Consider the following 23,781-nt stretch of genomic DNA (forward strand, 5'->3'; position numbering starts at 1 on the left):
GTACTATCTAGATTCATTAGCCAGTATTTGTGGTGCATTATCTAACAATTGTCAGAAGACACTCAGTGTTAAAACCTTCTTCTTATGAAGTCATGTTTGCAACCTATCTGAGAATTTTTATGGCAGTCAAATTCAGCATGTAACTGTGTTTGTCAAGCTGGAAAAAAACCCAAAACTTATTTTGCAGGTTGGCATAAACTCATGCTCATTCAACCAAGTAGTCTAAATGAAGAGATATTAAGTATTTTTCTATAGATTGAGTCTAATCTACAGTTATAATTACTGTTAAATCCCTGAAACCAAAACTAAACTGCTTTGTGGTTAAGAGGAAAAAAGCATGAACAACACTGGGAAAGTCAATATAAACTCAGTCAAATTAATTCACTAAAAATATTATTTAAAACATTTGACATAATGTAGAAATACAGCTGTGCTTTTCAGTCAATTTTCAGTTTAGTTGGATAAATAGAAAATAATAACAACCTTCCCCAAAGCTTGGAAAATATTTTGCTGAGCATGTTAGCTTTGTCTATCTGTCTCTAGAATTAGACTAACCCACTAATCTGATAACTAGAGCATCCATTTGGTTACCTGGAAGTTTGTGGGTATTTGAAATCCTGAACACTTGCAGTCCTACATGTTGCCTTGGTGAGGCTGTGTGTTTTGTACATAGATGTTGTCCCAAGGGCACTGAGGGCATAAAGGAAGAGATACTGCCTCTCTCTCAAGGCAGCCTCAAAACTCTGCTTATTGAAACTCCAATGTTTTGTGCTCATCTCTGGCATTTCTGAGAGCTTCTCCTGCAGAAGACTTCATGTAGCTTCCAGTGCATTTTTAAAATTAGTAACTGTACTCAGCTGTAATAGTTTCTCAAGGGCTAATATAGTGCTGTTTGTTGTACTCAAATAATTTAATATTATCTAGGGATTCGATTTTTATTTAATTTGTTACATACATGCAATTACACATTAGATCATGTGGCTTTACTTTCAGACTGAAGATGTCAGATCTGAACTGATAAAAATGTCTCTATTGTATTCTTGATTTTGAAAACATCAGCTTTAATAATTTTCTTATTATATGGCTGAACAAAATCACGGTGGTATCATCATACATGAGATTTCACTGTAATTTTCTGATAGAACTGTTTTGATGGCAAATTTTAAATGAATCAAATGTATGTTGTTTATTATCTTTTTTAATTGATGTTATGCATATAATACCCATTACCTAAAAAAAACAACCCACAACAAAACAACTCTGAAGGTGTTTTCTTTATGTTTGTTTTTTTTTTAAGAAACTGATGTTGGATTTTAAAATATACTATTAAACCACCCTTAAATATACATCAGAGATGTAGGAAAAACCTTCTAGTTTCCACTGGTAATTTCTTTTTAGTATTTTAATAATATTTCTTACTGGTTTATAATATAATTTTACATACAGTTTTCAAACAGGGTTGTTATAAAGATGTGTTGCTCAATAGCATATGCCTAAAAATTCTTTAGTCTTGTGACTTACCCTTTTGCAAAGAAAATTAAGACTAGATTGTAAGAATTTTACACTTTATGTAGCACAGTTTAGACATCTGGAACACCAACTGTTAAATTTGGAGAATACCACCCCTTCAAAACCTTAGTTTGATAACCTGGTGACTTATTTTTTTCTACTTTCTCAACACAACTATTTACAGCTTCTCTGTTTTCCCTCCTCCCTCTCCACCATCTTCTTCTGTTCAATTTTGAGTCCAGAACAAGACTATGCAAAAGTTAGCGCCCTCTGAACACAGCAGGCAGCAATTGATCTCAGAAATAGCTTATCCACATTGAGTCTATCCCAGACTTTTGCCCTGTTTGGCTATAGAGGCTAGATTAAAAGGCAAATTGTGTCCAAAAGCATTTTATTGATGATGGCACAGATCAGATTCTTTGCATTTTAATCGAGGTGGGGTAGGGGTGAGGGGGGGGGGTGAGGGGGTTGGGAGGAAGCAGAGAGGGAGACTGCTTGAGGCAATCTTCTCACTTTCATTCCTATTGCTGTCTTCTAGGATGTCACTTTACAGTGTTAGTTTTCTGCTTCTGATTCATGTGATCTTGTTGTGCCATCTTTTATTGTATGCTGTCTCTGCACTTACTGAACAGTCCTGCCAAACAGGACAGCTGCTGGTTCAGTTGCTGTAGCATTGACATAAATAAATAATAAAAAAATAGACAAGCCTGGATATATTCATTACATTATCTTTCCTCTCTGAATGAATCTATTCTGCATATAATACAAAGTACATTAAAAGTAGAGATGATCCATGAAAGAACCATGCCTGTAGCTAAATACCTACTTTTTTTTTCTGTTACAGGATATTTGTGAAGATATATCTGATCATGTTGAACAAATTCATGCTCTACTAGAGACTGAGTTTTCCCTGAAGCTTCTGTCTTACTCGGTCAATGTGATAGTTGATATCCATACAGTACAACTACTCTGGCACCAGCTACGTGTTTCTGTTCTGGTTCTGAGAGAGCGTATTCTCCAGGGACTACAAGACGCCAATGGAAACTACACCAGGCAGACAGATATTCTGCAAGCATTTTCTGAAGAGAATAAGGAGGTACAGTAAATAAATTCAATTTTGAGAATTTCATCTGCATTTGAAGCAGCTCCATCCCAGTTGCACATTTAAAATTGCTAGGATGACAGTTTCAAGGATGGCTTAGTAGTCTTCTAGATATTTGGCTAATTTTGATTTTTAAATTTCTTCAGCTGGTACATGTTCTCATTCAACCAAATTAAAGAAATTTAAGGTCAGCTTTCAACAGTGTCATGCTAGTGGCTAGCAATGTTTTGTCCTGCTTGAAATATTTTTCATAGAGAATTGGAAAAACTTTAAGAAGCACATCTGGTCCAAAGACCTTGGTCTGGTCATTGTTGAATTTAAGGTTCATATCCAATTAAAAACTCAGTTTTTATGTGTAGTGAAAAGCTTAGACACTTCTCATATACACAAACCTGACGCTTACACAATGTTTTCCAGAACTTTCCAGCCTAAGTCAATATTGCTTTAAAGCAGAGACCATGGACTTTAAGTTGACTAGCAATTCTGCAACATGTCTCTGAACAGTCACACATTTTGTCTCGGAAACAATGATGCATGAATCATCCATTTTTCACTCTGACAGAATGTCAGACTCCCACACATATAAATGCTTTGTAAATCTGGATTCATTTGACTAAAATGCCTTTTCATTTGAATTCATCATTACTAAATTAACTTAGTTGCAAGAACACTACTGGCCCAATTTTAAACACTAAAAGATGCATATTTTTAATAGGGTAATTAATGGTTAAGAGAAGATAACTTAGAATGGAAAGGATTCCTCCTTTGCTGAAAGTCCCAATATTAGGATAAAAAGTTTTTGTTAGGATTAGATACATTTAGAGAAAGAGACCTCTAGATCAATGCAGTGAGATTCTGCAATCTATGTTACAGAGTCAGAAGTCCCCTAAACATGTCCTGAATTTCAGATCACTCAAGTTTAAATAGAATGTACATGTTTCTCTGCTTCCTGATGGGTTTAATATTTGTTTTCGGCACAACAAAGTGGGTGGTCCTGAACAAAACACTCAGCTATGCCCAGGCCCACCTTCCACGCTCCCTCTTCCTGACATATACATATCTGGTGTCTCAGATTCAGTTTCTGCTTTGCTGTTCCTGCTAAACCTCCTTTGGGAAGTGTGAAGGAAATCCACATTTGTCTGAACATCCAGAGTGGTGAATTAGGGTGAAGTAATTATTTTATGAGTGTGGTGGTTTCAAGACATAAGGCAGGGGCAGATTCAGATACTAAGAAACAGGAAATGTTCCATCTGGATCTGATTACAGTGCTATAAAAAAACATCCCTCCAATACAGAGGCAGACTGACTGGGGAAAGACAGATTATTTTTCAGTGGGGAAAAAAACCACCTGTTGATGAAAATAATAGTAAAAAATATAATGTCGATACAATTGTATCTACTCCTATCTACCCTTTTTTTGGTGTTTCCCCCCTGTCCCGTCCCAGATAGGACTACATTATGGGACCTGTAAATGCCTCATGATACAAGTGTTATCCATTAGGGGTTTTCATGCTTATATGAATAATGAAACTGAGCACACTTCGAAACCCTTGCCCATAGAGATAACTCTTCTCCTAATTTTCACTACTCCTGCTAGCAGAAAACGTTTAGAATTGACACAGAGATGGGATACTGGGCTAGATGGAAATTTGATCTGAACCAGTACAGCAAATGTTATGCTTTTCTGTAGTCCATGAACCTATATTTTCTCAAAATATTTGGCTCACTTCTTAAGTCAGCTGTCTTCCATGTAATGGTGAAGAAAGGCTTTGGATGTCAATGTTAACTGAGGAGCTTCATGGAAGGAATGACCTGACAAGGTTTTTTCTATGATCAGTGAGACAGACTCATCTTATTAGTATCCACTACTCTCACTTCATGGACTGCACAGCCAATCACAGTGCAACAGTCCTGCCTGGGCTATATTTGATCTGTAGCTGTAATATATAAATGTGCACAAGCCAGCCTCAACGTAATGAAGAGGGATGGCACTGGCAGAGTAGCTACCAAAACATGAACGTGTACAGCACAGGCTGTGCTGGCTTGGTTAGGAGCCCAGTTCATTGACTAGGCAGTCAGTACCTGCCCTTTTGTCTATTTCAGCAGTGTCATACCATATAAGATGCCAGCAGGAAAGGGCACAAAATGTCTTTATGGCTTAGAGAAAAGAGAAGAACCAGTAAGGCAAGCTGGCTGCCATGGTGGAGATGTCAAATTAAGCAAATACTTTTTAAAAATTGTTTTTAACTTCAGGTAGTTAAGATTTTGAAGCACCTTTTCTCCTTCAGGAATTACCTACAGATAGATAAGAAGTAAAGAAAAATGAGTTCTGTGTATCCTGAATAGCTGAACCTAACCTGTGAATTTTATTTCACAATTGACATAACAGGAAATAGAGGAAGGTTCAGTATAAGGCTATGTGAAATTTCAGTGAATCCTGATGTTCTCAAACAGTTGGTAAATTTATAAAAGTTACATATCTTAGAAATTAGCTCATTTGAAAGAGTAAAAATATTCAGAATTGTGTTGGTTTAAATATAAACACAATAAAGCATTAGAAACAGGCTACAGAGCTTTACAGGAAGCATTACTATGTGAAAAGGGACAATTTTATTTTTTTAACTCCTGCATTCCTATTGGTAGCCATACAAATAACTGAATTTTTTCTGAAATAAAAACAATATTAAAAACATGGTAATACAGGCATTGAATAATGCTTGTCTGAAGCACACATTTAAGAGGCTGCTTGGAAAATGACCAAGCAAGATGGTTTAATGCATGCAATTGTAAATATTATTAATGAAAATAAACATATATTTAAGAGACAAAGGAATGGAGTTCATTACTTATGATAAATGAAGGCCCTTAGGGCTTTGGAAAGTGTTTCAATTTATACATGGTTTTACAGTTTTTAATACTTTCCTGAGATGAGAAGGAAAATACAGCTGTAATACTGATGATTGTTTAGTCATTATTTTCTTTAATAAATGCATCTCCAGAATATAAATTTAAGAGATTATAGAAAATGCTTTTAATTCTGGGCTATTGGCAGCATTTGTGGTATGCTAACTTCTGGCATTGGTTCTGCCTCTGGATAGAATGTGCTAAATAAAAGATATTTTCAGTGGCCAAGATTATGGTTGATAGATAACTTTCTAATCAATCTATTCTATAAATAATATTTTTAGCTTTAAGATTTTTTTATATTTCTGTTTGAGTTAAGGAAGCAGAGTGGAAAGAGTACATTATATGTTTATAGAAGATGGCAAACAATAGCCTTCTTTATTGAGATTATTCTTGTTCAGATCAAAATCTTAGTGATTTACTATGAGATTAACATACCTCCTTCAGATACGTTGCCTGAGGTCCTTAAACTGTGTAGAGAGATAAGCTGTTCCAGAGAATAATTCAGACAGGAAACTATTGTGGATACACACACATCTGCTTTAAAAAACTGTATAATGAAAACCAAGCTTTGAAAGAGAGAGCACTATACTGATTTAGGCATCTCAAGTTAGACTCCTATAACATGAGTTTCTGCCCTTTATAATATTTTTAAGTAGTCTCTGTAAACACTTGGACTAATGGGTTTATGAAAGGGAGGTCTTGCTTGATCAATCAGACAGTCAGCTAAACATGAGCCAGTTGTGTGTCCAGGTGGCCAAGAAGGCCAACAGCATCCTGGCCTGCATCAGGAATAGCATGGCCAGCAGGAGTATGAAGTGATTGTGCCCCTGTACTTGTCACTGGTGAGGCCACACCTCGAGTACTGTCTTGATTTCTGGGCCCCTCACTATAGGAAGGACATTGAGGTACCGGAGTGTGTCCAGAGGAGAGCTACCAAGCTGGTGAAGGGTCCAGAGAAAAAGACATATGAGTAGCAGCTGAAGAAATTGGGGTTGTTCAGTCTGAAGAAAAGGACGCTGAGGGGAGACCTTATCAGCCTCTTAAATAACCTGAAAGGAGGTTGTACTGAGGTGGGTGTTGGCCTCTTCTCTGGTTCTAGATAGTTTCATGGAGTTACGTAAGATGTACATCCATGTAAATAAAAACAGAAATAGTTTCATAATTATTTGATCCTAGGTTCAGGTTTCAAATTATGTGTTAGCTTTTGGAAATAGTTGAGGCCTGCTTCGGTGTTAGAACATTAACTAAAAATGTTCTTATAAATTGTTGACTAAACATAATTTTGCTGTCTTTGTTACATCACAGGCGGCTTTTGGATCTTAATGTAGTCAGATTTTTTAAATGTCCTTCAAGTAAGTCACCAAAATGTTTACAAACATTAATTGGACTTTGATATTAAAATCTAATTTGCCACTTGAGATGGTCTCCTCTGGCTGTGTCTATGCTTCTGAGGTTGAAGGACTTCCATTGAGAAAACGCTCACAAGACAGCATGGCAGGCTGGAGGTTTAGGATTCCCAGCTATAGTTTCTTTTCCTTGAGCTATTCTCTATTTATGCACCAACTGTCTAGCAAATAAATCCTCAGCTGATGATGCAACAACAAAACAACAGGAAAAACAACAAAAGAATCATAGAATCATAGAGTGGTTTTGGTTGGAAGGGACCTCAAAGATAACGTATCTTCAATCCTCCTGCATGGGCACGGACACCTTCCACTAGACCAGGTTGCTCAATGCCCTGTCCAACCTGGCCTTGAACACCTCCAGGGAGGGGGCATCCACAGCCATCCTGGGCAACCTGTTCCAGTGTCTCTCACCATCTTAACAGTAAAGAATTTCTTCCTAATGTCCAACCTAAATCTACTCTCTTCCAGTTAAAAACCATTACCCCTTTCCTATCACTACACACCCAAGTAAAAAGTCCCTTCCCAGCTTTCCTGTAGGCCCCTTCAGGTACTGGAAGGCCATTATGAGGTCTCCCCAGACTCTTCTCTTCTTCAGGCTGAACAGCCCCAACTGTCTCAGCCTGTCTTCATAGCAGAGGTGCTCCAGCCCTCGAATCATCTTCGCGGGCCTCCTCTGGACTTTCTACAGGAGCTCCATGTCCTTCCTGTATTGAGGGCTCCAGAACTGGATAGAGAACTCCAGGTGAACTCTCATGAGTGCAGAGCAGAACTGCAGAATCGCCTCCCTCTTCCTGCTGGCCACACTTAAGAAAGAAAGAAATGCAGTTAACAGCCTCTATCTCATATGGGAGGAAATGTCTATCATTGCTAGATAATGCTTGGAAAAAACATTCTGGCAATCAGCTGAAAGATTGTGAAGCAGCATGGATTTCTGAGAACACGAGATTAACAAGGTGGCTGATATACTCAGCAGCTCTCAAGATCTCCCTCCTATTAAAATCCTGTTAACAGAGGAAATACTAAAAGTCTGCTGTATGGAATTTCTGAGTCCCCTCTACAGAGTAAGTAGAACTGAAAACAGAATTTAAGGAGGAGACTATGAATAGAAAAGGGAGTTGCTATTTTTAGGTAACTTGCTGTACCAAACTGAAACTAAGCATTTTTCAGTTTACTCCCATTTTTAATTCCCAAATGCTTTAGAATGGTTTGCTCATCTACGAGCACTGCAAAAATAGGCAGGTCAGTGAGGAATGCTTGTATAGATGTTAGGCAGTGAAACTGAGAAGCTTATAGTTACTTTGTGTGTGTTGTATGTGAGAATCAATCTGCTAAAAAATACTGCGTCTTTGTCTATTTCAGGACCGTCTTGACTCTTTAACTGAAGTTGATGATTCTGGACAGTTAACCATTAAATGCTCCCAAAATTACCTGTCACTGGATTGTGGTATTACTGCATTTGAACTATCTGATTACAGTCCTAGTGAGGACTTGCTTGGAGCTCTGGATGAGATGACCTCCAGCCAAGGGAAAGCAAAATCATTTGAATCCTGGAACTACAGTGAGATGGATAAGGACATTCCAGGACTTATCAGAAGTGCAGGTTTACTTGCAGTAGCAACTGATTCAATTGCTTCCCAGTGTAATGAAGCATTAAATGAGAAAGAAGCCCACATACCTCTTTCAGCAGAAGATGGAGAAGAAAGCAAAGACAGGAAACAACCACATGAGCTCTCACAAGTATCTCCTTCTGCAAACTCCTCTCTTTCTAAAGGACCTTGCTCAGAAGATGGTGGTTTACCTACTGACAGAAAACCAGTTTCTACACTAAATAAAGCAGAATGCAATCTTCCACAGCACACCAGTGAAAAAATCAAACACTCTCACTGTGAAAACTCACCTCCTAAGAGGTCCATAAGAGACTGCTTTAACTATAATGAAGACTCCCCTACGCAGCCTACGTTGCCAAAAAGAGGTTTATTTCTGAAAGATGATGTGTTTAAAGATTATGTAGAAGCCAATGATTTAAAAAGGCAAATCTCTCAGATAGTTAAAAATGAAATGAGTAGAAGTACCCCCTCCTTGTTAGATCCACCAGACAGGTCCAAGCTTTGCCTAGCTTTACAGTCACCCTACAGCAACAGTCCATCTGCAGTTAGTCAGTCATATGATTGCTTAAATAAAATAGGTGATAGAAATCCTGAGTACACAATAAATAATCACTTTAATGACAGTCCTGTAAGTCTAGGGAGGTCTACTTTCTACACCTGTAAAGAAAAATCAAAGCACAAGAAGTCTCATGACACTCCAGAGAAAGTGCAAGCTGGAAGAACATCTGAAGGTACATGTAAAACAGTTCCACCAAGACAAGTCAAAAAAAGAGGACGTTCTTTACAAAATGGAATTACTTCTCATAACTCTCAGTCTCTGGAGGAGACAGAAACAGATTCTTCTGTATCATCAGATTCTTATAACCAGAGAGACCCAAATGAGCAACCACAAGGTAAAACTGAGCCTTTTAGTTCACCAACACGTAGCCAAAAGAGTGCTTCCTCAGCTGGTTCTGAGCTTACCAGATCATCACCTCTTCTACCGAGAAGAAAGAATAATAAAATGTTCTCTCCAACAACAAGCTATACTCAAAAAAACATTAAAGATGGTGAGGTCTGGTATGGATCTGATGAATATTTAGCACTTCCTTCACATCTCAAACAGACTGAAGTATTAGCTTTAAAACTAGAAAATTTGACCAAGTTGCTGCCCCAAAGGCCCAGAAGGGAAACCATCCAAAACATTGATGACTGGGAGCTGTCAGAAATGAACTCAGATTCAGAAATGTATCCAACATACCACACAAAAAAGCACAAAAAAGCGGGTAGAATTTCACCAAGCTCTTCAAGTGATATAGTGTCCTCCTTGGGTGACAGTATTGAATCTGGTCCTCTCAGTGATATTCTTTCTGATGAAGATCTTTGTATGCCTGCATCTTGCATTAAAAAATATATTGAAGAAAAGTCAGAAAGGACGTCTGTCACTCAGCCCACTGAGAATGAGACATCTGCCTCAAATAAATCAGCTTTAATTCAGCAACTGATGCAAGATATACGACATCAAGACAATTATGAAACCATTTGGGAAAAAATAGAGGTAAGGCAATAATTCTGTACTCATCTGCCTAGTGTTTGATAGGTCTATATATATGGAGATGGGGCTGTGGGCAGGGGTGGAGTCATTTTTTTTTTTTAGTGGTGAAAATAGTCTCATCTAGTAGAGAACAGCAGCAATCATTGTAATTGTAACAGACTGCAGTTAACTTTAACTAACAATATAGAATTTGCATACATTATTTTACAAGTACAAAAATCTTTAAACTTAAGAATACATTATTTTATCAATAGAGCTTCTCTTTGCCAAGGTCAGGTACATGATATGCCAATTTTTTATGACATGAAAGATAAGTATTGGAAAATAAAAAATCTTACTTTTATTTTCATGAAGTGATACTTAATATCATCTGCCTATTTTCTTTATTAAAAAAATTGCTTGAGTGCAAGAACAGAATAATATTTTCTTCATTCCTCTGATATCATACATAATTGTATTTCTTTTTAATCAGTTCTCTTCCCTTGCAGTGATATTTTCCATTATTATTATTCCCTGTGTTTTCCATTATTATTTCCAGTGTTGGTGGAACTAAGCACAACAACTTTTTTCTTATTTATTTTCTTCTTCTTTTCTGTCTTAACTTATCCTTCCTAAATAATGGCAACTTAATAGTGCAACATGCTAGAGCAATAATGACAATACATTATCTCTTTAAACTTCAGATAAGATAGGATTTCATTCCTGTCTTTCATTCCTATCATATCCTATGCTTCTTGCATCACTTCTTCAGAAGTAACTCTTTATAAAATGGAAGTGTTTGCAGTAGTTAACACTATGAAAGGTCTTTCTGAGAAAACAAAAGAACTTTGAAAGGTGAATTTGAATGAATAATCAAATAAAGACCTAGTCATATCAATAATATAATTATTAACTTACAATCATAGTATATTTTTTTCCAATTTTCTGGTGGGTTTGTCTTCCTGGCCATTGTAAAGGAGAATTCTATTCAAAACATGTCATGTCCATCCTCAATATAGTTTAGTAAAGTGACAGTCAGAAAAGAATGTTCCATCTCTACTAGATTCCAAAATAATTTAAAATTCATGAAATATGCTTTAAAGGGTGATCTTGGCATCTAAATGCTAAATCTGGATTATATTCTCTTCTGGTTATCAAGCTCTGTAAGAGCTAAGATAAAAAGACTTAGTTTTATAACTTCAGTAAATGCTGCTTACAGTGCATGATTTCTATAACTTTTTAAGTCATTGAAAGTATTATGACTAGTAGAAAAGTAGTTGAACTAGAGATGATTCAGTATAAAGTCACGGTAGAAAATACAGGAAGGGAAATGTATTCTTAAACAAAGAACTTGAAACAGCTCTAAAAAGGCAGTGCTTGATGATTCAAGTTGTTCTCTCTATCCTGATGGCTGGGGTTCATGTTCTAGACTCCAATGAAAGAAAAGTATTTTTAAGACCAAGCTGTTTCTGGGTTTCTGTAGTGTTGACAATTAGTCTAGATGAAGGGGACAGATACAGAGCCCTTTATTCTGTGCAAGCAGTAAATCCCATCTAAGCTGATGGTGAATACGTAAGATCTTGTTTTTAAAATGATACCACAAGAGCCTGTTTAAGTAATGCAATTGTTGAGTGTCAAGGGACCAGCTCCCTCCACTAGATGCTGATGAGCATCCCTTTGGCAGGAAGCAGGTGGCAGAGAAAGTTTTTGCATCACCCTTTCAAATAATCATGTGGGTTCTTTTTTCTCAAACTTTTTGAAAAGGTAGTTCTCTTTTGAGGGGGTCATCTGTCTGTGTGATTCCCTGCAGCTGCAATTCAGTCCTGCCAGGATGGAGAAACAAGAAACAGGTGTTAACAACTGGCTGCAGATGTAAACACCTGCTTCCTCTCCATACGCATCCCCTTCTCACCTACTCTGGAAAGCAGATTGAGCTCCTGACAGCAATTAAATGTAGTTAGCTGTTTTCTGGCCAGAGTAAACCCTTCTGGCCAGGGATTACAGCTGCTGCTCTTGTTCTACCATCTTGCTACTGCTGACACTGCTGTTTCTACAATTTCTCAGTGTTCCTGGTTGTGATGAATGTTTGGAAAATGTTGATCATGGAGTTTTAAAATAGTTTCATGAAGTCTGTTGTGGGAAGGGGCTCAGAGTAGAAGGGCCTCAAACAGGAAGAAGACCAGATGCAAAGAGCACTGCTAGAGAAATAGCTCAGTGATCCATGCCCTTCAAAGCAACATGCAAGAGTTTCATATTTTATGCAGAAGATGTCTGCTAGCTACACTAAATGGCTTGCAAATGTGTTCCCTGAATGGCGAATAAAAACAGTGCAGAGAAAAGTTTGGAAAAGTTTTGCAGGGCAATGATAATATTATATTATTTTAATGAAATAGAAGGTTTTCCCAAGCTGCTTAGTGACCTGAATTTTTTGCTTGTTGCTTATTATAATTTCTGCTTGTCAAACTAGTAAAGAACTAATGTTTTAATACAAGAGCTCTTACCAAAGCAAATCCTTCTTCAGTACTACCATGTTGCCTTGCTGAGGTACTTTAATTTGACACAAGCAATAGAAAAATAAAAAATTTCTTCCTTACGTAATGTTATAAAGTATTGTACACAAAATCTAACTTTTTATACCATACCTATGTCACAATTGAGTTCTTCTTTTGCTAGATCTCCTGGTTCATAATTCCCTAAGCAAAGTATCAAAAACATGCCATTGTTTTTTTAATTATAATCATTTGGTGTTTACATTAATTTTATTATTTAACAAGACCTCTCCAACTCTAAAGTGAGTTTTCTAATTGCATGAATATGTGTCTTAACAATAATTCAATACTACTTTTATTAACTGTATTTTGTTAGTGGCTAAGAAAGTCAGATCTGAGCGAAGAGCTTAATTAAGGACAGAAGAAGCATGATCATGTCCATTAGTAATTCAGTTAAATTGCTGCAAACACCTAGCCTAATATATTTTTTGTAAAACAAAACTAAAATAACTCGACCTTTCATTTTGGGATAAAACAACTTAGAAATGACTGGCGGCCTCAAAATCATTGAAAGTCATGCTTTTGCTAGGTAGGGAAGTTTCATTATTTTGCTATGATGGGAATAATTTTGAATTCTTATAGGTCTGGTAATATCTTGATAGTAAGCAATTTGTTGAACATATGAATTTATTTGAAGCCTTATTAATTTCTCAGTTTTATGGATGATTGTCATGTGTATAAACTGATAAAATGTAGTTTTTCTTACTTGCAAAACATGGCAAGGGTCTTGGCATGGGTATTATGCTGTTAATCTATCTATCTGGCTACAAACAGAATTCTGTTTGACTGGCCCATTTGCTGTTACATAGGATCACTTTTCTGTTTTGCTATAAATATTACATACTCTTGCCAAATTTTGCCTTGCACTGCAGCTAATTCTTTGGCACATACCAATGTATGTGCCATTAGTACTGGGTACTTCCATTCTGGGGTATGTAGAAATTTCTGTGGCAGGTCCTTATATGTTTCAGAAATTACTTTTTGGAGTTAAATGTGAGAAACAGTGCTACCAAATTCTGAATGTCCCTCCTATTGTTAAAGTACAGTTGAGCTTTTAGAAGCTACCCCAAGTGGACTTCTGGAATGCAGGTTAAGCTCTGTAGTTTCTGTTACACTAACTGGAGGGGAAAAATATATAAAAACTTAATTCTCTTGGTAAAGTCAATTGAGTTATTTGCTTTAAACCAATGGCCGATTGCCACTCCACATTTGTAACACCAGGACTCCATAGTAGCAGTTTCAGAATGCTTAAAGGTTTACTTGCAGCAAGAAAACTGTTTTCCTTAAGATCATGCTAAGAATTATGCACAAACTGAAAAATTGGAAGAAAAAACTCATATTGGGCTGATCTAATGACAATACATTTTCAATCATCTTATGTGAACGAAATAATAATAACAATAAAAACCTTGTTCAGGCAGTTTCTTCTCCTCTAGAAAGCATTATGACACTGACTCTACTAACATGCATGTGCTGTAATCTGTGGTCACTGATAATCCTGTCTCCTTGATTTTTGAGGGCACTATTACAAAGGGTAAAAATGTGACCATTTGCAAGACATTCCATTTAAATGAAGATGTGTTTGCTTTGCAGGGCTCAGGGTTAATTGTATGGAGCAAATTGCCAATTTTTTCCTGTTATATAGACTTCTAGCTTGTTTTGTCACAGGCTCCATTTCTGTAAGAGACAGATGAATTTCCTCTGAAAGAAGCATTTTGGTATCTATCGATCCTATCTTTTCAGCTCATCACATTTCATGACCTTGCCCTCAATCCCATTGGCTCTGTATTTTTGCCTGGGGAGCCCAGTCAGCCTTGGCACTAGTTACCCACCCTCTTGATGTGCTAGGGGAATAATTTAATGCTGCTCTGCATATTTTTCTGCTTTGGGTTAGAGCATGTCCCAGGGACCCTGCAGCAAAGAGCCAGACAAAAGGCCTGCTGCCTTCCAGGACCCAGTCAGGGACCCCTTCACCCTCATGCAACCATTTATCCCCTCTGAAGCCGAGATGCTTCAGTAGAGCAGAGATTAAAGACCCCTTCCCAAATTATTTGAATAACAGGAATAATTTTCCTTTTTAGGAGGAACAAAGGATCTGTGCAGTCTACAAAGTGGAGTCCAATACGAGAGCTCTAACCTTGTTAGAATGATAAATAGCTTATGTGTTTGAGTGGGAAAATTTTGTGTTTTTAGAGGGTTGTCCCAAATGGTGGCTAAACAGCAGGTTTCTGCAACTCTCTAATGGACTTGTGTCATGGTTTAGGCTGAACACGACATCAAAGGAGCAGCCCCATGGCCACTCACTCAACTCCCCCCCACACACACTCTCTGGGGTGAGGAGGACAAAGCTTATGGGTTGAGACAAAGGACAAGAAGGGTTCTTCACCAATTGAGGTCCCAGGCAAAAGAGACTGGGGGGGAAAAAATAATAATTTAATTTCATACTAATCAAACACACACAGGACACAGACAACACAAAGAGCAGGGCTTGCATATGTTTCCCCCACCCCTCCCTTCTTCCTGGGCCCAAATTACTTTGCTCCCGATTTCTCTCCCTCCTTCCCCCCAGCGGCACAGGGGGACAGAGGATGGGGTTTAGAGTCAGTTCACAGGCTGGTGGTTCTTGCTGCTCCTTCCTCCTCAGGAAGAAGGAATCCTTACAGTCTTTCCCTGCTTCCCCAGGGGGTTCCCCCCATGAGAGAGAGTCCTCCACGAACCTCTCCTTCATGAGTCCTTCCTGCAAGGTCCAGAGCTGCTCCAGTGTGGGCTTGTCACAGTCACGGGCTGCTTCAGGAACAGCCAACTCCCCTGGCACCAGGGTCTTCCAAAGCTGCACAATCAGAGTCCACTGGCAGCAAATGCACTGGCTACAAATCCAAGCCCACTGGCCAAGTTCACCCCTCTCAGAGCTTTCAGGGAATGTTCCACCACGTTCCTCCATGAGTGCAGGGGGACAGCGACCATCTTGCCATGGGTTGCAGGGAAACTTCTGCTTGGGCATCTTCTTCCCCTTCTTCCTCACCAACCACCAGCACTGCTCTGCTTCCTCAGCACAGCTCTTCTCCTTTGAGTGCTCCTCTGCTCAGGTGTTATCTCAGTTCTTTTGTATGTTAATCGCTGAGGCCCATCTGTTGTCCTTCCAATGGCTCTTTGGCTGGTTTTAGAGCAGGGGGAGCTTCTCACCAGAGCCACTCCTGGGGCCCTTCCCCTGATACCAAAAAACTCACTAAACCAGAACAACTTGGTAGAGGAAGTTTTTATTTGATATATAGCTGGGAGTACATTTAGGCAGCGGAGAGCCAGTTGGTTAGAAAATTTTTGCAGAACTTACATGAAGGGGAGAAAAAAATAGATTGAAAGGGGACAGAGTTACATCTGGGCAGACAATGCACTGAAAACACACCAGTGCAGTTAAGGTATAAGCTGGATTTCTTGAGAGAAAGCAAAGTATATTTGTGTTTAGAAGTCATTTTCATCACCAGGGGGAAAAGCATGCACAGAGGATAAATGAAGGCTGTGGAGCTAAGGTAGTGACAAACCAATAGGAACTGATAACACCAATGGGGCTTGGTAGCAAAACAAAAACATAGAACTGGAAACAACAGTGACAGAATAGGTATAAAAAGCAAAGTTAATCAACAGGGGACAGGACTGGCTTATTTTTTATCATTAGATATAGGATTTTTAAAGTGTTGCAGTGCTCCCTTCAGCCCTCTTCCTTTCAATAACTGAAATAACTTTCAATACTGAAATGGTTTGCATATTTTTCCTAATAGATTTAGTGTTTGCTATTTTTTTTTTCATCTCTGAATGTTACTTATACTGCTTCATACAATTCACATTGAAATACTGCTCTTGGTTGATGACCAGTTGTCCTGGTGTTACTAGATCCAAAAATTCCTTGGCAACTGAAGTTTTCTCAGCACTCTTGCTGCTTTGTGCAGCATAACTGGAAATGTGACTTTACATTTTGTACTGGGAGTCAAGTTTGTCCTTTGCTGGTTCGTGTTCAGTGATACACCTTTGCTTTGAAAGCCCATTGCTCAGTTTTCAAACTGCTTAAACTATTATTAAGCAGTAACATAGTATACATATGGAGCTCACTTTTACTCAGAAAAATACTTCTTCACCAGAAGATAATATTGAAATGCTGTGAACCCTCTATTATTCCAAAACACTTTGTTTCTAGCAGTTTGCTTGAATTTTAAACAGCTCCTCCAAGTACACTTACTTTTTGGTATTTGCTATACCACAAATAGTCTGAGAGAATTTGTCACCAGAAATCTTTATAAAACCAGCAACTTCTATGCAATCTGTGCATATTCTGAATTTGTAACTTTGCATCTAAAACAGACAATAGGAATTATGCTTTCTTAATTAAACACTTCTATTGTGAAACATAAGCTTGTTCAGAACTGTTCGAATCTCCAGTGTAAAGACCTCAGAATGATTTGGCAGTGAGCAGCTTTAGATCAGGGCTTTTTTTGTATTCAGTATTTGGCAAGTCAGTCCAAATGAACTCGGAAAACTGGGGGGGGCGGGGAAGAGAGGGAGAAATAGAAAACATTCTGCTCACAAGTAATTTTAGTAGCATTGATTTGAGGGTATGGCTTTGCTAGTATTTATAACTGATTGTAAGGAATATGTCTACATCCAGTGTTTGGCTCACATCTGATGAGAGACCTTTGGCTATAAAAAACTTCCTGATTCTCTCTTGTTGTCTGCATAGTTGGGCACCTCAGCTCAGGGACTGCTACTAACAACTTAGATGAACCAAGGAATAGCTGCTTTTTGCATACATGATGCCAAAAGCACTCCACTTCCATTCTAATGGAGTCACTCAGATCAGCTTTAAGTGACCATTTGCTTTACAACCCAGAGTCAAGTCTTAAACCATCTGTATCGCTGTTTAGCTACCAGCCTGCACCAGAGCCATCCACATTATTTCTTTGTGAACTGGAAGTATTCTAAAAATTGGTCAAGGATTATTTCTTAACTTCTGGATCTCTGCTAATAGGCAAAAGGGTGCAGCAGAACTGAAGATGGAAAGAAGGAACAGTAAGATTGTAAGAGCTACATTTCCTATGCTCACTGTAGTAAAGGACATTATTGAAGGTGAGCAGTAAGTGCCAGGTGACCTACCCGGGAAGCCATTAGAGACACCAGGTTTAAAAGGGACACAGCAATAACTTGAAGAATTAATCACTATTTACTTTAAGATGATCTTGTGATTGACTTCTTCCTATCAGTGCAGAGACAATCTTTATTCCTTAGGACTGTTTGGGGTTTTCAGTTCTCTCATAGAGGTAGAGAAAGGCACTCAGAAACCACTGAAATAGGTTTGGAAGCTTTCAGTGATGGTACTAGCTGTCAAAACACAGGCAGAAAGATTTAAATTGCTGTTGGGAATTTACTTCAAGGTGCATGAGGTGGTTTAAGAGGAATCTTCTTGTGTTGTTCAGGTCTGAATTCTCTAGAACTCCTGCCTTACAGAGGGCAGGTACTGGGGAGTGGGTTGGTTGGTTGAATGTGAAGAGTTTAAGATAACTTATGAGCTGCTCTGTTAACTAGTTACTGTATTGATGTTAGGACTCCTTCAAGTGCCATTATTGCTAAACAGAAAATACTGAACTTAAAATTGTGTTTTCTAATATTCTCTTAAATCTGGTAAACATGGAGAGGTGACAGATAATGTTTATTTCTTTATATTGTTACAGTGATATGCCTTTCCTAATATTTTAAGGTCTAGCTCTTCCATTACACAATATACTTAGGCTCCTGGGTACTTATGTTTTATGTATCTTCTGTGAGGAAGTACAGAATATTCCAGGAAGATACAGTATACCAAAATCACTATGCTCTGCATTAAATATTTAATTATTTAAATAATACATTGCTACTAACTTCTACCAAAATAAAATTCCAGTCTATCTACTGTTGTTAACGCATTATTGCCTTAAAATATGTACATGCTGGAGATGAGTCAGAGCAAGAGAAATGTTCAAGGGTCTAGAGGGGATTAACCTGAGAAGAAAGATCAAGTCCTCTTATGTAAGATTATTACATAACTCCTCAAAATATGCTCAGATTTTTTTCTTCTTGTGTATCTTTATATGTTTTGACAGTGACTGGTTTTCATTCCTTCATCCTTCCAGTATGTTATGATCAGGAATGAAACACTAAGTCATGCTGACTCCTAAATCATACTTGTCATCATTAGGCAAAACAGTGAATATAATTTGTGGTAAATATGGACAGAAAACTGTCTCTCAGAAGCTTGTTTCAGACTGTCTGTATGCTTATGCAAGTATTTTAAAGTTATATTGAAAGCAACCAGAAAGGCAAAAAAAATTGTTTTCTCATCCTTGCTTTGGATTTTGGAGAACTTCACAAATCCTTACAAACAGCTGGCCTGTCCTTAGCAAATCTAACTGGAATATTACCTGAATATTCATTTATTGTTTGTAAAGACTTATTTTGAACACTGATTCTCACATGGGTCAAGTAAGGTTAGCAGAACAAGGGCTAGATTTCCCTCTGGTTTCTCTTAGACAATATTTGGAAAGTCTCCAGGCTGACAGGGGAGAACCAACAAGCAAACAGTTTTTTGGTAGCAGCAATGTAGAAGTTCAAGTCACAGTAACTTAATATTACTAATTGCTTTTTCCTTACTGATGCCAGCATCCAACTACATGGATGTTTCCTCCTTGTGCTGCACAAGACTAAAGACATACAGGGTAATTTAAAATGTAAATACTGCTGCACTATAAGCAGCAACTGAACTGAAGAGCTAGCATAAAATTTGCTCAGGTAAATCCAAACTAGAGTCAACTTCATCTATAAATTGCAGTGTTTATCTCCTGTAGCTCTGCTGAAGAATAAAACCAGGAAAAAATAGTAAATTTGTTAGCAACTGCAAAGCTTTTGGGGTTAAAAATAAAGAATACAAAGACAAAATAGAAGAGACCAGAGATTTTTTGTTTGTTTAATTTTATTCTCTAAACACATCAACATTTTCAGATGAAAAATATAAGTCAGAATTAAAGAGGGTGTTAAGGAACGCCCACCAGAGACCACTTAAAAAAGAAGCTGTCTAAGAGGGAGGATAGAGGAATTAGAAGGGGAAAAAAAAAAAAAAAAAGCAAAAAAAAAAGAGCAAGTAATGGAGGACCTAATAGTGATAGGATTTCTTTGGAGACAAGAACAAGAACCAAGTGTAGGAGTAAAGAAAAGAGACCTTGACTCTTAATCTCTCCTCACTGCTGCCATATTTGGCAAACAGTGGCAATCATAAATCCTTATGTTTTTAAACTCAAAAGTCTTAACTGCAAAACAAGCTCATGGATCAAAGACTTATAATAACTCTTGTGAAGTGGCAGACTTAACCTCTTCTAACTAATTTGACGTGAATAGTAGGACATACTCAATTAAGCGTCCTGATTTTGAGGGGCTATTATGTCTTAAGTAATGTCAATGATATAGCAGAGGTCAAAATATTAGCAGTTACTCACAAGCAAACAGCTTCTGTTCTGTTGCAGTAAAAAGTGGGGTTTTTTTCCTTCATTTTGGAAAACTTTTAGACATGGTGATGTATCGCCCTCTTGAGGCCAGAGCCTGCTACTGCACCAATTTTACAGAAATTTTGCTTCCGAAGTGACTGACACAACCTTCAAACGAAGTTGTTAGAAATTCAGATATCAAATAAATAATAATCTAGAATATTACTTCCGTATGATTTTATTTTGCTTTGGTAGAGTCTCCAACATTTTTTTCTATGTATTTTATTCCAACAATTTGAGTTGCCACACTGTTCCAACTTCAAAAAGTAATAGCATGTGTATGCCAGTTATTAAATTTCAAAATATAAACTCCACATGTGAAGTATATTTTTAAAAATGAAACATGCCTTCTGCAAAAAATTAGAGTTTGGGTCTTCCTGAAGACATAACTACCATTTTTATTATTATTTTTAAAACTATAATTATATTATGTAAATAAGCAGTGTTTAATCCTGCTTTTTGTCCAGCAGACCAAAAATACAGTGGCTTTCTTCCTTTATTTATCACTTACTGGATAACTTACTGAAAATGTAATGTAAAAAAGTTAATTTTGTTTTTACTTTAAAGGCACTCGAAACCCGGTGGAATTAATATTATGCCATTGGGTAAAGGTATACAATTTGGCTAATTTCATTCATTTAAGATTATTTGGTTTTTTGTTGGAGAAAGGTAAATTTTTTGGAAGTGCACAAATCTCTGTTTAATTGAAAACGTGCCATAGGGTCACTCTGATTACAACCTACCTGAGCAACCATGGTGTATGAATGTCATGTGCAGCGTGTTCAGTGCTGGGGAATGAGGTTCATTTCTAGCAACTATGAGATCAAAGGGTAAAGAAATGTTGGGACCTGTTGGGGGAGGTGTCAAAGTGGCTTCTGTCAAGTGGCCTCTGGTGCTGCCCACCTTGCATGCAAGGTAGCAGCTGACCATTGGCAAAAGTAACAGCTGCTCCAGGGCGTTCCACCCCCAGTCCACTGCCTGAAGCCCAAATACTCCGGGTATGCAAACCAAGGAATTATGGTCATTCATAATTGTCTATGTTTCAGAGCAGAATAAAGCTATATACTAATATATTGCTGGGGGCACTATATGGAAAAATTGCAAATGAAGATTACTTCATCTTTTGGATGCAGTTCATAATCGATACATACATTAGCTGTAAAACAATCTGAAAATAAAGTATGTTGCCAACACAACATTTAAAGTAATTATATGAAGAGGCAATGCAGTACTTCCAAGTACCCTTACATCACCAGAAGTTGCTTCAACATAGTTATATTGGCAGTATTTTTAGAAAAAGCACATCAGACAACGAGCTTCATTGAAAATGAAGATACTGGTTATAGACTTAGAGAGTTTGGACCATAGCAAACATTTCATACTGAAAGAAAGGGAATGGTTATGGCTAGGAGATTTGCTTTAAGATGTATTAGTAGAATAAATCTTAAATTTGCACTTATGAACAGATCCTGAACTAACTTCTGCATTTTCTGTTCTAGTTTAGAGTTGCTCAGGGTGGTCAAAAAATAAATTTGGGACTGTGAAATAGATTTGAATATACTGCTGCATTTTGCCGTTATCCTTTAAGGAGGACATAGTAACTCATTTTGGTTCCCGTTTTTGTTGGTTTTTTTTTTACCAAAGACAGGCCCTTCTCTTTTGCAGTGCTCAGGGTCCCTCCAGAATCCAGACACTCCTTCCAGCTGCAGTGGCAGAGTTGAAGTCCCCCTTTCCAGGCATTACTAGCATAATCTTTCTTGGTTTAGGTAGATTTTATTTGCTTTTTTTTTCTTCCCATTCTAGCTACAAATTTCTGGAGAGATGTTCATAGCTTGCTCCCTGGTTGACCAGCTGAGTGAAGCAAGAGTATGTGACCTAAGAACATTCGCATTGCTCAACTGATCTCTAGATATGGCAACTCATATAGTTAGATATGGCAAGTCTAGAGTTAGACAGTTAGACATGGTCACGTGAAGATATCATCTAATAAAGCCTCCATTTAGGATATTTGATGCTGTGATATATAAGAGAAACTTAAAACTTACCATGTACTAGAACATGTTTTGGGCATCTATCTTTATTCCCTAGCTGCCCCTTATGCCTCTTGGATTTTATGTAGAGAAGAAATTACTAAGAAGAAAGTTATTGTAAGAGTAGTGACAGTTTCAGTGAGACATGACCAATAACAGGCATCATTCTTTGTGAATAAATATATTTTCAAACCAAATAGATTCAATCCTAGTAGTATGATGAACTTCAAAGACCAGATTTGGATGATCATTCATAAGTTTGTACATTACTCAGATCACTCACAATGAGTGAGTTGCCTGTTCTACTTTTAACTCTAAGAGCTTTTCCCTGCCTGTTTTATTCCCAATGACCAAAAGAACATCACACTTAAAAAAAACCCCAACAACAAAACACAAAACAAAAAAACCACAACAAACAAACAATATTTTCCTTTGTTTATATTTCCTTCTCCTCTATTTTTCTTCTTATTTATGACCTGTTTCCTTATTGTCTGTTTTCCCTTCCCGCTTCTGTTTCATTTTCAGGGCTCTTGCTACCCTTTAAATCCCGTTTCTCCTTTCTGCTGTTTATATTGTTCACTCCATAGATTCAATATCGATTCCTTGGGAACCTTCTCCCAGCCAACCTCAAAATTTAACATGGACTTGTGCTAGAAACATATGAAAACAGATTGACATTGCAGAGGTCTTCTGACAAAACCCAGTGCTGCTTAGAAAGAACAGTGGAAAATATATACTTCTTTAACCAATGTATCTGTGTCTGTAGAACCCAGTGGCGATAAAACTTGTGTAAAAGTGATGGGTTTTTTGTCAATAATGTTTTCATCCTTTTGAGAGGACGCTTTAGCTAGCTGGCACAACAGTCGTTTCCAAGCGGTGTAAGTTGTCTCCACAAGAGGGCTTGCTCAGTCTGTGCTCCAGCCTTCTCTCAGCCAGGCTGCGTCCCAATTGCCGCTGCCATCCGGCACTGTGGCCTGAAGAGGAACTTGAACAATTTGAAATACTGCCTCGAAAATAACTAAGAGTCAAATTCCTACGCATGATAAATTAGGAGGCAGATAAGCAAAATTATTTTCTGTCATCTAGAATGTGAAGTCATATGTAAAATTTTTCCATACAAAGAAGAATATGCTAATTTACAGTTACTTCGTTCCCAGGAGAGCTTTTAATCTCATACCACTTTTGAGATACAGAACTGGCCTCCCATATTTTCTCAGCATGAACTCTGTCCTCACCTGAATTAAGGCAGGATGCCTAAAACTTTAGCTGTATTTATGCCTGTCAACATTACATCTCAGGCAGAAAGCATGGCCACATCAGTATGAGAAGAGATCAGCAGCCATTTTGTATGCCTGGCATAACTGTCACCAGAGCAGATGGCATCTCAGGAGGTTTACAATCAATCCATATTGCTGTTGAGTTCATACCAGATGATTCTTACAATGATGGATGAATCAGACCACCTTCCCTTTCCCCTTCCTTTTCTCCACCAGTTTTCTTTGCTCTTGAACACTTAGAAAGTCACAATGACACTGGCCTTTCCTGTGCTGCTGTGTCACAGAATCACAGAATAGTCGTGTTTGGAAAGGACCTCTGAGA

General features: G+C 37.7%; 1 protein-coding gene across 1 annotated transcript in view; it reads left to right on the forward strand.

The window, feature by feature from the left end:
- The window catches only part of AKAP6 (A kinase (PRKA) anchor protein 6), a 239,156-nt gene that overhangs the window by 41,029 nt on the left and 174,346 nt on the right, over positions 1–23,781 (forward strand). The window contains exons 2-4 of the mRNA XM_009993930.1: positions 2,354–2,605; positions 8,284–8,578; positions 8,645–10,068. Of these exons, the coding sequence (XP_009992232.1) occupies positions 2,354–2,605; positions 8,284–8,578; positions 8,645–10,068 (1,971 nt within the window). The remainder of the gene's footprint in view (positions 1–2,353; positions 2,606–8,283; positions 8,579–8,644; positions 10,069–23,781) is intronic.

The sequence above is a fragment of the Chaetura pelagica genome, unplaced genomic scaffold (assembly GCF_000747805.2).
Source record: "Chaetura pelagica isolate M959 unplaced genomic scaffold, ChaPel_1.0 scaffold11, whole genome shotgun sequence".
Lineage (NCBI taxonomy): Eukaryota > Metazoa > Chordata > Aves > Apodiformes > Apodidae > Chaetura > Chaetura pelagica.